Source organism: Girardinichthys multiradiatus, chromosome 8 (genome assembly GCF_021462225.1).
Source record: "Girardinichthys multiradiatus isolate DD_20200921_A chromosome 8, DD_fGirMul_XY1, whole genome shotgun sequence".
NCBI lineage: Eukaryota > Metazoa > Chordata > Actinopteri > Cyprinodontiformes > Goodeidae > Girardinichthys > Girardinichthys multiradiatus.
The window spans coordinates 7,544,877-7,562,491 of NC_061801.1; the positions used below are offsets into that span (position 1 = coordinate 7,544,877).

Consider the following 17,615-nt stretch of genomic DNA (forward strand, 5'->3'; position numbering starts at 1 on the left):
AAGCCATTCTTCTTGCAGGATAGGGGCCAGGTCACTACGTGATACTGGTGGAGGAAAATGTTTCCTGACTCGCTCCTCCAAAACACCACAAAGTGGCTCAATAATATTTAGATCTGGTGACTGTGCAGGCCATGGGAGATGTTCAACTTCACTTTCATGTTCATCAAACCAATCTTTCACCAGTCTTGCTGTGTGTATTGGTGCATTGTCTTCCTGATACACGGCACCGCCTTCAGGATACAATGTTTGAACCATTGGATGCACATGGTCCTCAAGAATGGTTCGGTAGTCCTTGGCAGTGACGCGCCCATCTAGCACAAGTATTGGGCCAAGGGAATGCCATGATATGGCAACCCAAACCATCACTGATCCACCCCCATGCTTCACTCTGGGCATGCAACAGTCTGGGTGGTACGCTTCTTTGGGGCTTCTCCACACCGTAACTCTCCAAGATGTGAGCAAAACAGTAAAGGTGGACTCATCAGAGAACAACACATGTTTCACATTGTCCACAGCCCAAGATTTGCGCTCCTTGCACCATTGAAACCGACGTTTGGCATTGGCATGAGTGACCAAAGGTTTGGCTATAGCAGCCCGGCCGTGTATATTGACCCTGTGGAGCTCCCGACGGACAGTTCTGGTGGAAACAGAAGAGTTGAGGTGCACATTTAATTCTGCCGTGATTTGGGCAGCCGTGGTTTTATGTTTTTTGGATACAATCCGGGTTAGCACCCAAACATCCCTTTCAGACAGCTTCCTCTTGCGTCCACAGTTAATCCTGTTGGATGTGGTTCATCCTTCTTGGTGGTATGCTGACATTACCCTGGATACCGTGGCTCTTGATACATCACAAAGACCTGCTGTCTTGGTCACAGATGCGCCAGCAAGACGTGCACCAACAATTTGTCCTCTTTTGAACTCTGGTATGTCACCCATAATGTTGTGTGCATTTCAATATTTTGAGCAAAACTGTGCTCTTACCCTGCTAATTGAACCATGTGCAATCAATCAAGACTGGCTACCAGGCTGGCCCAATTTAGCCATGAAACCTCCCACACTAAAATGACAGGTGTTTCAGTTTAATTGTCCAACCCCTGTACTTTACAGCAGAAGTGTGTGAAGAGTTTGATCACCAAAATCAAACTGTATTGAGTAATTCTATGATGTTAACTTCCAAGTGATATTTCATCATAGCCAAAAACCAATAGATAATTGTGGAGAAACTTCTTGTTTAGCCTAAGAACACAGACAAAAAGTAGTCTACATTTATTTTTCGATTGATTGTTTTTGTCAAATTCTTCTCAGTTTCAGAGTCTTTTTCTCCAATTCCTTTTATAATCCCTCATACATTTAGTTTACATCTCAAAATCTTGACATTTTGCTTTGCTCTGTTTTGTGTTATTTGCCATATTATAAATCTCGGCAAAGGCCCAGTATGGGGTTCCTCAAGGCTCCAATCTGGCACCAATTTTCTTCAATATTGATATGGTCATTTAAGCTATGAATATCATATATTTTAACCATGCCAACACTGTTGACAAACAGCTACACTCAGTGGCTGTTTTATTAGTTACACCATGCTACTACTGAGTTGGACCCACTTTTGCTTTCAAAACTGCCTTAATTCTTTCAGAAACATTCCTCAGAGATTTTGGTCCATCTTTTAATTGTAGCATCTCAGCTGCATATGTCTCTTGTTCTACCACAATTTAAAGGTTTTCTATTGGGTTGAGATCTGATAAATGTGGAGGGCACTGGAATCAAGAGGATCCATTGCCATGGTTAAGAAACCAATTTGAGAAGTTTGAGCTTTGTAAAATATTTTTCCTCATAGCATAATTGTCTAAGTCTTTAACCAGAGGCTAAGCATATGTTGCATTATCCTGCTGGAAGGAGCCATCAGAATATAAGGACATCATGAGGGGATGGACATGGTCAGCAACAGTACAAGGGTAGGCCGTGAAGTTTAAATGATACTCAATTGGTACTCAGGGGCTCAAAATTGGGGCAAAAAATATGCCCCAATAATCTAGCGGTGTTCAAATTCACCTAATTTATCTTTCTCAATTTTAGGTCCAGCTTTATTCGCACAGTATATGTTGCCTTTGGGGTCAATTTTCTCATGTTATAATCTTTTGTTCGACTGTTTCGCTGATGACTTACAGATTTATCTGCTCTTAAAAACAGGAAAAGTCTCATTTCAGCTTTTATTTTCCTGCCTTAAAGACTCTTTTTTAATTAAGAAAAAACAAAACATAGATTGTCAGTTTTGGGAACTCTATTAGATGGACCCCCTATCCTCTTATTTCAAAGCTAATGTGAAAAACCTTGATGGTTCCCTTAAACTATGTAGACAGGTGAGTAAAGTCGTCTAATCCAGCTTCTTCCATCTGAGACCGTTAGCCAAGGTAAAGCCATACCTTCCAGCTGATGTCTTTAAGCATGTCATTCATATGTTTGTTACCTGCAGATTGGACTACTGCAACTCCATGTACTCTGGCTTGGACCAGTTCATCATCTCCAGTTGGTCCAAACGCTGCTATTTGTCTACTGACTGGTATGCATATTACCAGTGTTGGCATCCTTACACTGACTTCCTGCCATGACCTTTCATCTACATTCATTCATGGTCAGTTCAGGTAAGGTCAGTAGAACTTTCTTAATCCCTTAAAGAGTAATTTGTTGACAGCCAACCAGTCCATGTACAGTTTAGGAAGGGACAAACAGACAAAACCATGTAAACATACAATAATTATAAAGTACTAGCAACAACTAAAACCAAGCCTGCAGCATCGTTGTGCTGAAAAAACACATTTACAATAAAAACAGCAATAAAAAACAGTAAATTGAATTAAGGAGCCGTTGCAGAGTTATTAAGAGCTAACATTCAAATGTCTAATAACAGATGGGAAAAAAGAATGTTTTTTGTCAAGGACATAGGATACCACAGACCCAAAGGCATCTGAATAAAGCACAAAGACAAAACATGTCTTTCCTTTTGGTTAATGATGCATTTAGCCTTCATCTACATTCTGATGCTCTTTTTGAACTTCAGCAAGTCATCTTCATCACTTCAAGTGGCCTGCATGCACTAAGTGTCCATAATGTGATAGGCTGACCCCATATTTGCGTTAAACATTTGAACTAGTGTACCTTATAAAGTGGCCAATGAGTGTGTGCTTCTGGTTAACCACATGACAGCAGGGACTTGTAGTCCCTGCGTGAGCATGTCCACAACATCACTGAATGGAAGGTCCAGAATTCCATCCAACTTAATGTAGTAATAACAAGTTTCACTGTATTCAGTGCCAATAAACACAGGGTTAGCGATCAGCCCTCAACTAAAACCAACAAATCCTAAAACTACATGGCATGTCAGAGAAAACTCTAGACTTAAGTTTTAACAGCTCAGGGATTCCTAACAAAACAATGCACAGAAAAAATTAAAAAGATAAACATTTTTAGTGTTTGTAATATTAAAGCAATAAATCAGTCAGCTTCAGCTCATCCAAAAAAACTGCTGCCAGAGTCCTGACCAACTAACAAAAAATGAATCCAATCACAGCAGTCCTGTCTCCATGTTAGTAAAAGGAGAGTTTTAAAAATGTTTCTCTTTCAGGTGCTGAATGGCCTTCGGTCTAAACACATCCTAGAGTTACTGCCAGGTATGAATAATCTATCCATTGGGTCGTTTCCTCTAAAACATTTTGAAACACCTGTAGCATCAATGGGGCTGTATGAATAAACATACCTTGTCTTGCTTAAATTTCAACATGTTCCATTGATTACACAGTTTGGGCTGCTCTAACACAGGCAAGAAAATAATCCATGAAGTAAATCTTTCCCCTTGTATGTGTCTTTACATGAAAACATCTTCTCTATTGTGACACAAACACGACTAAAGCAGGCAGCACTGGTTGTTTAAAGAGGATTTCAGTACAATAGCGTGCTCAGTAAGTAGAGTAAATGAGTTGAATAATAGCTTTACAATCTTGTCTCAATGCCTGCTTTTTTCCACACTAATCCTTGGAGTCTGGCCAAAAGCTCATTACAGGCCATTGTCAGTCCGATATCAAGCATCACTAATAGACTGGGATTTACATACTAAACACACTTATTGTAGATGGTAGTCTGAATTTGCAGAGCTTTGCAAGAAATAACAGATAAAAAATGATCAGACTCCTTTGATCTTTTCACATTTTGTCAAGTTACAAGTACAAATTATAATGTATCATATTAGGATAGACCAATACCAGGTATAAGTGAAGTGGAAGGAAAAAACCAATAAAGATATGATTCCTTTGGGTATGTTTACCAGCGTTGAACATCTAGAGACATCTAGTGACACTTGTTGGACAATTGAAAACATCAATATTCAAGTCTTGCTACAGACTGTTACACATGAATATGCTTTGATCTAAACCATTCAGTTGTAGTTCTGGCTGTATGTTGAGTGTCCTGCAGAAAGGTGAACATCAGCCCCAGTCCGAAGTCATTTGCTGCCTCTAATGTGTTTTCTTCCAGGACTGACTTGTATTTAGCTTCATCCATCATTCTATCAACTCTGACCAGCGTATCTGTTCCTCCTGAAGAACATAATGTATCTTCAAAGCATTATGTTGCCACACATTTTAAAGTGGGGATGGTGTGTTCTGGGTGATGAGCAGTGTCATGTTTCCACCACATTTATTATTTTAGCATGCTGGCTAATAAGGAAACTGGTTCTACAGGATTTTATTTAGAGGTATCTGTGTAAAGGGTTAAATATAAACCACACTTTTTCCACAGTTTTTAGATTTTTATTTGAAGAACAAAATTAAACCATTTCTCATTTTCTTTACTCTTTTTACACTATTAGGTCTATCACATAAAATCCCTATAAAATGTATTGGAGCAACATGACAAAATATGTAGAAGTTCAGTGGGTGTGAATACTTTTGCAAGGCATTGTATATGGTCGTCTAGCACACATCTCTCTTACACAGAGGAAGATGAGGATTTTTACCTATTGAGGAAGATGCTGCTGACGTCATCGTGGCTAATGGGAGGTTTCTTGGAGCTGGCCGCCATGCGGAGCGGCCTGAGGAAGCAGTTCACCAGAATGGAGAGCTGGTGGACGTACTCTGTCTCTGCTTCAACCATGTTAAACACAATCTGGTTCCTCTTCCTCATGCTCTCTGCGTGAGGTGAGCAGATGTAGTCTTGGACGATGATCTTCCACTTCCTCCGGCATAGCCAACCACGCATAAAACTTTGCACCTGCATGGTCACACAACACCCTATGGGCCTCCTTTACTTTCCTTCCATTGCTTCTCTGCACATCGCAGTGTGATGACAATACTTTACCTTTTTAATCTTTTTGATATCTGGGTCCTCCTCTTCTTGGTTGTTCTGATAAGGCAGCATCCTCTCCTTGGCTTTGTTCAACACCACAATCTACCACAACAACAGTATCGATGTGAATGCACTGGTACAAAGAATCAAATATTCATGAAACCACTTTGGACAAAAATAAACATCTAGATAGGGAAGTAATGGGTCTTGGAATCACTGGAGCCCTGCTGTGCTTTAATGTCTTCTCATCAAGCCTGGGGCATTTGCATGCTTTGATCTAAATGTGCTCCATCTGAGGGTGCATCTTAGTGTCTGTGTACATTCATGGGTGTGTGCAGCATGTGTATTTAAGTATGCATGCACACGCAGATGTGGATGCACTCATGCATACCTCAGCTTTGAGCCTCTCAATCTCTGTGTCCTGGTCCTCTAGCTGAGTGCGAAGCTGATTGGCTGCGATCTTTTCCGTCTCCAGGATCTGGACCAGGTGGATGTACTTCTGCATCAGGATCTCACGCTCGATCATGATGTCAGAGTAGCTGAAAGGGGAATGTGGAAAAGGTCAAACTTATGTACATGCTTGTGCGACATTTGATGTTTTTGACGAATGAGATGCAGTAGGTTTTATACCCACTTCTACGGTAAAAAGAAGGCAGGCATCCACAGAGAGGAGAGCTGAAAGAAATAAAGGGTGAGTGGCGAGATCAAGTCTGTGATGTAACCAACGTGGTAATACAGCCCTAGCGTGACCTAAATGTGAACCGCTGCGAGCACTAAGCATCCAGACACACTTGCTCGCTTGGATGTGGTAGCTGTGTCAAATGTGTTTTATCAGCACAAAGAAAAAAGAGAAGCAAAGATGATCTTGGTTTAACGAGAAGCTTTAAGGTTACAAACTGAACATTAAATGTTTAGGGACTTTATTGGAAGAGAAAAGATAGTGAGGTGGAGAAAAGATTCACTGTCTGTTGCACAGACTGATAAGCATTTAGGTCCTTGACACATTTACTAGTATGATCATCTATTCCTTACTAGAGAAATTAGTGAATTCCTTTTATTTAAAGCATCATCTGAAAAGACTGGGGGTTGTATTTTACTACAATAACAGCTGCAAGTCTTTTAGGGTATGTTTTTACCAGCTTTGCACATCTAGACACTGAAATTATTAATAGCTCAAACTCAGTCATATTGGATGGAGAGCATCTGTGAGAATCAATTTTCAGGTCTTGTTACATATTTTGAGATGGTTACATCTGCAACAAGGGAAGGCGTACCCCAGTCATGGGAAGGCATGACCTAAGTAAAGCAAATCATGAGCATGTCAGCATAGGTGTATACTTTTCTACATACATTTATACATAATACAAACACACACTTCATGATTAAGGAAAGTATTACCACCATTCTTTTCATCATACCTTGCAACTGTTGAAAGTAAGAAAAAAGAGGAGAAACAGGGCTAATTGAACAAACTAATCAATATTTGTGCAGATGAAATGCCTTAACCTTCGAACCTCCCACTTACAGTATGCAGATGTACCCCTCTCCATATTTTTTGTTGGATTTAGGCCTGGACTTTGACTGGGCCACTTAAACAAAAATATGCTTTGATCTAAGATATCCTATTGTATTTATGGCTGTTTTTGGCTGTATTTGCAGTTAAGCCAAACATTGTTCAAGCCTCTGGCAGATTTAGATTTAGGAATATTCTCATTTACCCTAGAAGGTAGTTTTCCTGTTCCAATTTTAATATTACTTCCAGTCAGAAGAAACATGTTGGTAAAATTAAGAGAAGACTTTAAGTATAAATCTCTTGGCAGGTTTGCACGCTACCATACCAATGGATGCATCACTTTTCAGATTTTTATCTGTAAAAGAATTTGAGAACATGTATTATTTACCTTCCACTTCAAAGCTATTGGCTACTTTCTGTTGGTCACTTACATAACATACTTTTAGGTTGGGGTTTTATTGTGACAGTACATGAAAAAATGAAGGTGTGAGAGTACTTTGCAAGGCAGTGTACGTAGGTGTTTCTCAATTACATTTACTTAATTTGAGCCAGACCCCACTGACACTCGCCAATTATTATGACATTAATAAATGTTGCATTTATATTTAAAACTTTATAATTTAACAAATTTTACAGTAACAAAATATTTGACACATATTCTGTGTGTTTCATGTCAGGTTTATTAAAACCTTCATTACCTGATATGTGTGTGCTGCTATTGGTTTGTTATTTCTGTTACATAAATCAACAGAGTGGGTACTTATTTATCAAACAAAAGTGCACATTTTATATTGAAAATTAGCACAAGTTCCAGTTGTGATTAATCAAACTGTGTATATTAGCTAACCACAGTAAACAGGTAGGTATTAATGCATCTGGTAGGTGGAAACAATTGTTTCTTCTGCAAATGTTTGTCATTTTAACAACATTCTTTCTAACATAACTGTTTAAGAGTCACATTTTAGAAGTGCTTGACGAGGTCCGGTCTCCTTCTGACAGCCCTTAGTCCCATATCAGTTCATCCTGCTGTAGAGTAACAAGTTAAACCAGACTGTCCAGCGCTTCACTGTGGAGAACTGGCCAAAATGCTGTCACACACGTTCTCTAGTGTACAGCAGATTTTGTTCAGCCGATCCAAGGTGGACCCGTCTCCTGTTGAAAAGCTGGAACGCCACGAGATCAGAGGCTTGTGTTGCAGTTGGTTAAAAGTTATTTTAGTGGCAGACAGCAGTATGTGAAAGTGGGAGATGTGAGTTCTTAGTGTTTAGTCATTGCTTGTGGGGTTCTGCAAGGGTCAGTTTTGGGTCCTAAACGCTTTGTAATTTATGTAAATGGATTATGCAAAATATCTGAAGTTATAAAACAAGTTATTATTTGCTGATGACACAAACATTTTCTGTGTTGGAGATAGTCTAGGACAGTTGTTGAAAGATGTCAATGAAAAAGCTAAAGATATGGTTTGATTGTAACAAACTGTCTTTAAATATGAACAAAACTAAACGGTAAAATAGGAACTGAAAATACAAATAAATAAAGTGAATGTTGAAAGTTGAAGTCAAATTTCTATGTGTTATTATTGATGATAAACTGAACTGGAAACCTCACATCAGATATGTTCAGAGTAAAATATTAATAAATTAAAAATTGATAAAGTATTTTCATATTACACAAAACTAAACTTGTGTTGGATGAAAAAGCGCTCTCACTTGTTCCTTTACGTTATTTAAGTTACTGTACAGAGGTTTGGGGAAAAAAACTACAAAACAACATTACACTCATTAACTATATTTCAAAAAGAACATTAAGAGTATTTAACAAGGCTCTGTACCTGGATAACACTAAACCATTGTTTATAATTTTTCAAACTTACTGACATAGTTAAACTACGAACAGCGCTATAGTAATGTGTAAAGCTAAAAATAATCAATTGCTAGAAAATATTCATAAATTATTCAAATGAAGGGAAGCTGTGTATGAGTGAAAAGGTACAAGTCATTATCAAACACAGATGATTAGAACAAGAACAAGTATCTGTATTTCTGTCTGTGGGCTGAAGCTTCAGCAATGTTCAAACATGAAACACGGTATAAAAAGATGATTATAGATAAATATCAGACTTAAATAAATATTATTATTATCACTACTACCATTTATTAACTTTTATATTGCTGTACATTGTCCATCCATTCACTTTCTATATGTGCTCCTTCCATACTGCTGGTGCCTATATCCAGCAGTCTACAGGTGAGAGATGGGGTACACTCTGGATGAGCCGCCAGTCCATCGCAGGGCGACATACAGAACAAAAACCGTGCACAATCCCATTCACACCTAAGGGCAATTTATTTATTTTAACTTTTTTGTTATTTTGGATTACAAATTTTGCATTAAATTAAGTATGTTTTGTTAATGAATAAAAAGTGATGGGAATAATGTCGCAGGAGAAGGGGTGTGTTAATATAAGTTCATACTTCTGTCCACTAGTTTCGGTGTGTATAAATTCTGTATAATAGTAAATACTGCTAATACTGTTACTATCTGCTGTTACATTCTATAAAATTTTTGAAATGGAAAAAAATACCCCCAAAGTATTCCTTCACAGTGGCCTGTTTCCCAGTGTCTTCTCTGTGCAATTAAGCGCGACAGATCACTGCGCCAACTGTCCAAATCTCCTTAAATGCTGGTCATGATCTTGTGGTATTTGATGTTCTGTGTTAAGGGTCAGTCGTTAATCTCACGCACACAGTTCAGATTTAGACAGTAACATGCTTTACAACAGTACAGCAGCCATTTTTCTGAGAAATCCTGAGCTCAGTCATTGCTGGCTAAATCAGTTTTTTTTTGGAAGCTATATGTTATATCCCACAACGGACATATTTACTCACATTTTGTGACGCGGATAATCATGTTAATTATTTTGTTGGACAGACACTGACATAAACCGGGGTGTGCTATCTTAAAGCTGGTGTTTGTTTTGACCGAATCCTACACTGATGTCTACATTCATTAGTCAGAAATTTAATATGCAACTGACCATACAATAATTTTCCTGCCTTACACACATTTGACAATTATCTGCCAGGAGAGAATAACTATCCTATCCTCTGAAATGTAATGGCAAAATATCAATGAAAACAAAATAAGTACTGAAATGAAGCACAAATAAATATGTAGGTTTTCTCAACTATTCTGATATTAACAAAAAAAAAAAAAAAAAACATGAAAGAAATTTGTCTGTCTGTACCTGGCCTGCTGGATGCATTCCACCCACTCGTTGCAGTCCGACTCATCCTCTGACCGCAGATCCAAAGGTTTCTGTCCTTCATGGCCAAAAATGACGAGGAAGTAGTGCTGTATTCAAGACAAACCAGCAACACATTCAAAATCAATGATAGATAGATTATCTGCTTGATTTAAGTTGGGAGGTAGTAAGATAAGGCTGTTTTTTTTTTGCTACTTTATTGATGAGATAAGAGGCTGCAAGTGGTGCTCCTTGAACCCTATAAGCTACTGCTTTATATTATGATTGGTAGCTGTCTCTAGCAGTCCCACTAAAGTGAACTTAAATAATGTTGCTTCATAGAAATTGTGCCTCACTAATCACATTAGCAGGTTTGCACTGAAGAACTGGGGATGCAGAGCACAGTCAGTGGGGCAAGAACAACACATAAAATACAGTCAAAAACCATCTAAACATACAAAGAAAAGAAACAACAAACCATTTATTTGTTTATGTCATTATTCCAATTTGGCAATAAACAAGTAAATCAGTTGGACTACATCATCTTCTGGGAAAAAAAAAAAACATATCTGTGCACCTTCTCAGTGTTCCAGCTGTCCAGACGTTCAAAGCATCTAATATTGGAATCCAAATAATTAATTTGAGTGTGGCCTGATACTTTTACCAAGATGATAATACGGAAAGTGTTGCCTTGCAGCAAAAAGGTCCTGGGTTCGACTCCCAGCCGGGTGTCTTTCTGCATGGAGTTTGCATGTTCTCCCCGTGCATGCATGGGTTCTCACACAGTCCAAAGACATGCCTGTTAAGTTAACTGGTCACTCTAAATTGCCGTAAGGTGTGTGAATGAGTATGTGCATGGTTGTGTGTTGCCCTGCGATGGACTGGCGACCTGTCCAGGGTGTACCCCGACTCCTGCCCATAGAGTGCTGGAGATAGGTACCAGCTTCTCAGCGACCCACTATGGAAGAAGCGGTATAGAAAATGACTGACTGACTTATAACAAAATGTCCTGAAATTGAAATGACAGAGAAAGTGCTTATGTTAGCCTAATGCTATCTGCAATAGCTATTATAAATGCCCTTGATCTATCCAAAATTCTAATGCTTTTCACAGCAGGGAGGTGGATTTGACCAGTCCATATTGTAATGAGTATGAGTCCACGTATCACGTTTAAACCACACTGGTGTAATGAAGATATACAGGGGTTGGACAATGAAACTGAAACACCTGTCATTTTAGTGTGGGAGGTTTCATGGCTAAATTGGGCCAGCCTGGTAGCCAGTCTTCATTGAATGCACATGGTTCAATTAGCAGGGTAAGAGCACAGTTTTGCTCAAAATATTGAAATGCACACAACATTATGGGTGACATACCAGAGTTCAAAAGAGGACAAATTGTTGGTGCACGTCTTGCTGGCGCATCTGTGACCAAGACAGCAAGTCTTTGTGATGTATCAAGAGCCACGGTATCCAGGGTAATGTCAGCATACCACCAAGAAGGACGAACCACATCCAACAGGATTAACTGTGGACGCAAGAGGAAGCTGTCTGAAAGGGATGTTCGGATGCTAACCCGGATTGTATCCAAAAAACATAAAACCACGGCTGCCCAAATCACGGCAGAATTAAATGTGCACCTCAACTCTCCTGTTTCCACCAGAACTGTCCGTCGGGAGCTCCACAGGGTCAATATACACGGCCGGGCTGCTATAGCCAAACCTTTGGTCCCTCATGCCAATGCCAAACGTCGGTTTCAATGGTGCAAGGAGAGCAAATCTTGGACTGTGGACAATGTGAAACATGTATTGTTCTCTGATGAGTCCACCTTTACTGTTTTCCCCACATCCGGGAGAGTTACGGTGTGGAGAAGCCCCAAAGAAGCGTACCACCCAGACTGTTGCATGCCCAGAGTGAAGGGTGGGGGTGAAGCAGTGATGGTTTCAGACTACCATATCATGGCATTCCCTTGGCCCAATACTTGTGCTAGATGGGCGTGTCACTGCCAAGGACTACCGAACCATTCTTGAGGACCATGTGCATCCAATGGTTCAAACATTGTTTCCTGAAGGCGGTGCCGTGTATCAGGATGACAATGCACCAATACACACAGCAAGACTGGTGAAAGATTGGTTTGATGAACATGAAAGTGAAGTTGAACATCTCCCATGGCCTGCACAGTCACCAGATCTAAATATTATTGAGCCACTTTGGGGTGTTTTGGAGGAGCGAGTCAGGAAACGTTTTCCTCCACCAGTATCACGTAGTGACCTGGCCACTATCCTGCAAGAAGAATGGCTTAAAATCCCTCTGACCACTGTGCAGGACTTGTATATGTCATTCCCAAGACGAATTGATGTTGTATTGGCCGCAAAAGGAGGCCCTATACCATACTAATAAATTATTGTGGTCTAAAACCAGGTGTTTCAGTTTCATTGTCCAACCCCTGTACATTTGCAGGAATAATGAAGCAAACATCAAAATCTGTGCTAAACAACTGTCTTTTTGCACTGCTCTCCTCTACAGAGGTTTAAACTACAGCAGTCAGTTTAGACTCCCACCTGTCTAAACTGGTGGAAGAAGAGCATTATTTGAAGATGCTTTCAAGATTCCCATGGTTACTCTGGAGGGGTTGCAGAGATCCACAGCTCAGGTGGGAGAATCTGTCCTCAGGACAGCTATTAGTCATGCACTCCACAAATCTGGCCTTTATGGAAGAGTGACAAACAGGCAATTCAGCTCAGTTCAGTTTATTTATAAAGTGTCTGTTCACAGCACATGTAGTCTCAAGCACTTAGAAAAAAGTTAATTAAATTGAATCCTAGAGACTCCAAGTCAATTACATACATTCCAAATTGATCCTAGTTATCAAACAAAACAGTCAAGTTCAGTTTATTATTCAAGTTGGATAAAAACGTTTTCTATTCAAGGAAACCCAGCAGACTGCATCAACAGCAATTATTCAAAGAAAGTGATTAGAAGTACTGTTTGCAGTTAACCATGTCATGTAGAGGACAGAGCAAACATGTGGAAGAAGGTGCCTTGTTTAGATGAGACCAAAATATGAGTTTTTTGGCCTACACGCAAAATGGTATTTCACTAGGACAAGGCCAGAAAGATATGAGATTAAAGGTTTATTGAAGGAAGGGATTGAGGGGATGGCTGAATTGGGACTGAGGATGGGTCATCTGGGGAAACTTCCTTGAAGACTTGAGAAGAGGAGACTCAGCGTGGGTTTGCAGTCTTCAGGATATGACGTTTCCAGAGCACACTTCGGACCCCCCCAGATAGAACCTGCAACTAAGGAGAGAATAAACAATGAGGAAATAGGGAGTAGGGTGATGGAATGAAGAGGAGGAACAGGGATGAGGTGAGATGGGGTACAGGGTAATGGAGAGTGGGGTAGAAAGAACGTGACAGACGGTGAAGGATAGGTGAACTGGGTATAAGTAGACTGTTGGGTAATTAGAGGTATGGTAAAGGAATGGCTGCCAAACCTAAGTTAACGTATTAACTTAATTTCACTAGTAAGTACCAGGCCACAAAGATATGAGATTAAAGGTTTATTCAAGGAAGGGGTCACGGAGATGGATTAATTAGGAGTGAGGATTGTCATCTGAGGAGAGTTGCTTGAAGGGTTGGCAGGAGGAGACTCAGCGTGAGGGTGTAGTCTTCAGGAAATGGCTTTCTTCTGAGCCAACTTAGGACCCTAAAAATTTCAGAATTGCGTTAAGCAGAGGCGAGACTGAGCTTGATGTAAATTACTGAGATTTTTACGTATATAGGAACAGTATGCATGTGATGACCAACCAAGAATCGACCTAGAATTTGAATTATTTGATCAGAGATGCCCTGACTGGATGCTGTAGGTGTGGCTCTGATATTGAAGGAGTGGACTAAACAACGCTCTGATGAGATCCTAGACCTTGGCAGAAGTGTTTACCGAACCAGAATCTCATGACTGGACTTTCTGAATCAATAATGAAGAAGTGGAGAGGTGCTTTCATAGTCAACCCATTGTGGATGTAGGATTTTGGAGGCAGGACTTCCTTGCATGAGTGCCACCACAGAAGGAGCAGGCATGTAGCATTTTAAAGCTGGAGACTGAACATCCACGGTCATTGAATTATTACAGACCACCCTGCCTCCTTGAAACAGGATTGGACAGCCTTGTTTGCCAACACCCTTTGGGATTTCAATATTGATTGATGAGGTGTGGGTATCAAGAACAGTAGATATTAGAGGTGGAACTGGACCAGAAATGGATGATGATTGTACATGCAGCGGCTGGAGGAGAAGGAGCGCCACAAAGACTGCATGACAGAGATGTGCAGGCAGCAAACATGCAGCAGTACAGTTCAAAGTCAACAGAACCCCAGTATGTCCCCTGATTAAATTGCTGCACGCGACCTGTGGTTTGGTTAGTGAAGAGCATGTGATACCAATAGAAACCAGTGCCTCCAAAGAAACCATGTCGAGAATGATCTGGATAGAGTGAGCAATTGGAATCCCTGAAAAGTGAAAACGGCAGGGCAAATTCAGTAGGAGTAAAGTCTTTTGAACAAGAACCAAGTGGGTGACCTAGCTGCATGAACCCTAAACCTTTTTTACAACTCCCTGGACAGACTGAATTTAATGAGACATGGCTGAAGGACCAGGGCTATATCTACGTGATTACCATTAAGGATGATGTAAAGCGGTAGATACATGAGAAGGGCGTTGAAGGTGGTTGGGGTTAGGGCAAGGTTGTAAGGATTGTTACAATGAGAAAAGACATTGGGGAATGGGGAGGGTAGGGGAAGGGATTGGGGAGGGAAGAGGGAAAGGACAGACCAGGAGGAAACAGAGGAGGACGTCCAGGAGCAGTAGGATGAGTTAGATGAGCTGACGCCATAAGAGAAGATGACTGAAGCTCTTGACAGGTTTGAACAGTTTGAGGATCTTGAAAAGGAGCACGCACCATATTAATATGTACGGTGAAGGTGTGCTACGGTCCAGGCTTTGATGTCATGGCGGGTTGGAGTGACAGAAACCAGACCCTGTGGCATCAAGATGTTGATGGAGTGTGGTGGTGATGGTCTGGAGGGAGCTCGATGCTGCCTGGGGGAACGGATAGATTGGCTTTCACCTTTGATAGCGCAACAGCAACAGGTCTTAGATCTCAATGAAGAAGGAGAGCCGGCTTCTGATTGAGGCTGAGTCGGTATTTCTATACGTTTATTGAGAGTGAGGTTTGGTGATCACAAAGCATAGACGGTTACGGCAAGAAACATTTCTGATCACCAGAGAAGAAGTGTTGGCACTGAATAGATTATTGAGTAGGCTGTCGTCTGAAATGGAGCAATTGAGCTGATTTGCAAGATCACCACCCATGGTGAGTAAAAGTTTAAACTAGTTTAGACTCAGAGAAACACAGGTGCAGTCTGTTTGTTGCAAGAATGTGACAGACTGTAAAGGATTGGTGAAGTACGTTTAAGTAGACTGCTGGGTAATTAAAAGTATGATTGAGGGGTGGCCCTGCTATCGAACCTAAGTTGACATATTAACTTCATGAGTGGTTCAAAAAAACTACCTCTGCACCTCAACCTGAACACACCTTTACCACCCCAAAATATGATGGTGGGAGTGTCATGCTATGGATGTGGTGTTGTTTTTCTTCAGCAGGGAAAGGTAAGCTGATCAGAGTGAATGGGAAGATAAATAGTGCTTAAATGGTGAGCAATCCTGAGCGAAAACCCCAAACGGGAATGTTTCTAACCAATCATATGTCAGTTCATCCCCACCAGAGGTACGTTGTACTTGTTTCATCAACCAGCATTTTAGGATAATTTTCAATATTCTACTAATAGTCTACTGTGAGGAAATTGTTTATATCACAGAAGGGGTTAATTTAGAGTTAGCTTGATTTTATTAGGGGTCATAAACTGTTATATTTCATAAGTCAGCTGAACTAAACAGGGATCAGTGCCAAAATAAATAAAAATAGACTGCAATACAACGTTTTCAAATAACACCTAATTGAATTAACAATTCCATAACATTTGTACATTTTTATGGCCATTTATATTCACAAAAAACTACAATCACAATAAACTGAGTGGTTACATGGGAATCAAAGGGTCTGTTTACAAATATGAAATGAAAGTTGGAAGGGAAGAAATGGCAATGCACAGGTGCAAAATGGGTAAACTGGCAGATTTTAATGGTTGTGATGGTAAAATGAATGCTCAGTATGAGGGATTGCTGCAAAGTCAACGCCAGTGACTGTCTACTGTCTCTACATGCTTATCCTGGAGGAGGGAATGCTGCAAGTTACTGACTGGATGCAATCTGCTGGGTTTCCTTAGACAGAAAAACTTTTTATCCAATTTGAATACTCCGACTGCACTGTTCAATGGTTAGGATTAATTGGAATGTATGTACCTGACTGTTGTGAAGTGCCTTGAGACGACATGTGATGTGAATTGGTGCTATATAAATAAAACTGAATTGAATTGAAAATTAAAAAATTGAAAACTGAGAGATGTCCCATCTTTGCAATATTTTTGAGGATAGTTAACAGAACTCCTCAAACAAAATATTCAAATGCTAATTGTATCAGTATCATTACTCATTAAAAAGAATTACATTGGGGACAGTACTGAGTAAACAAAGGTCCTGCCTTTTTATTCCATTTTCCCATGATGGATGGATGGATGAATGGATTTTGTTGTCTATTTCAAAACCCCTTTCCCTACACCCAAAAGTATTGGCAAACCCTACCCTTTAAAAACATGGAGTTAGGCCTACGAATAACAGACAAGGGCTAAAATCAGACAGCCTTAGAAGACTGGATGAGGTGCAGTATGTGGACTATTCAGCTGCTTCAGATTGTTTTCACATGTGGTTAAAATTCTCACTGGTTACGTTTGGCTTTTTTTGTCTTAAGAAAAAGGTTTTCAAACAGCTCCGCCAAACCTTTTGAAAATGGAATTTAAAAACACAAATAAAGAAATTTGCAGTGTTTATTAAAATGTAAGTCAGCACAATTCATCAGCATGTTTTCTTTCTAGCTTTAGCATTTTACAATAATAAGAGATTTGTTTTTCATTATTATTTTTACACTTTGGTTTGAAAGTGAAACTATGTATGGTACATATACATGTGCGCTGTTGGTTAATTATTAAAGTCCCCTACAATTTATTTTCTCATTTGCAATGAAATATTATCATATAAATAACACAATTTGCAAGCCTGCAGTCTGATATATTTGGTTTTAAGGGTGCCTTACAGAGAAACAGGCGGCCTGTGTAGTAATGATGTAACGATAAGCGGGTGAAAGACACTTGCTGGCGTGTGCTGGCTACAAACCAGAGAGGCTTAAGGGCTTGTTGGTGTGTTGGGGGAGGGTAGGTTTACATAACCATCAAGGTTTGTACAGCTCCTTGCATTGCTAAAGCGGCTTCCCTAGCCACAAGCCCGCTTTAAGCTGGAGGATAACAATGAGTGAGACGGACAGACAGAAAGGAAGCTTTAAGCTGACTTGAACTGC

At 40.0% G+C, this 17,615-nt stretch overlaps 1 protein-coding gene across 1 annotated transcript in view; it reads right to left on the bottom strand.

The window, feature by feature from the left end:
- Positions 1-17,615, bottom strand: part of rasgrf2a (Ras protein-specific guanine nucleotide-releasing factor 2a) — a 67,716-nt gene that overhangs the window by 32,662 nt on the left and 17,439 nt on the right. The window contains exons 2-5 of the mRNA XM_047371749.1: positions 10,092-10,198; positions 5,726-5,873; positions 5,347-5,436; positions 5,006-5,259 (exon numbers count right to left, since the gene is read on the bottom strand). Of these exons, the coding sequence (XP_047227705.1) occupies positions 5,006-5,259; positions 5,347-5,436; positions 5,726-5,873; positions 10,092-10,198 (599 nt within the window). The remainder of the gene's footprint in view (positions 1-5,005; positions 5,260-5,346; positions 5,437-5,725; positions 5,874-10,091; positions 10,199-17,615) is intronic.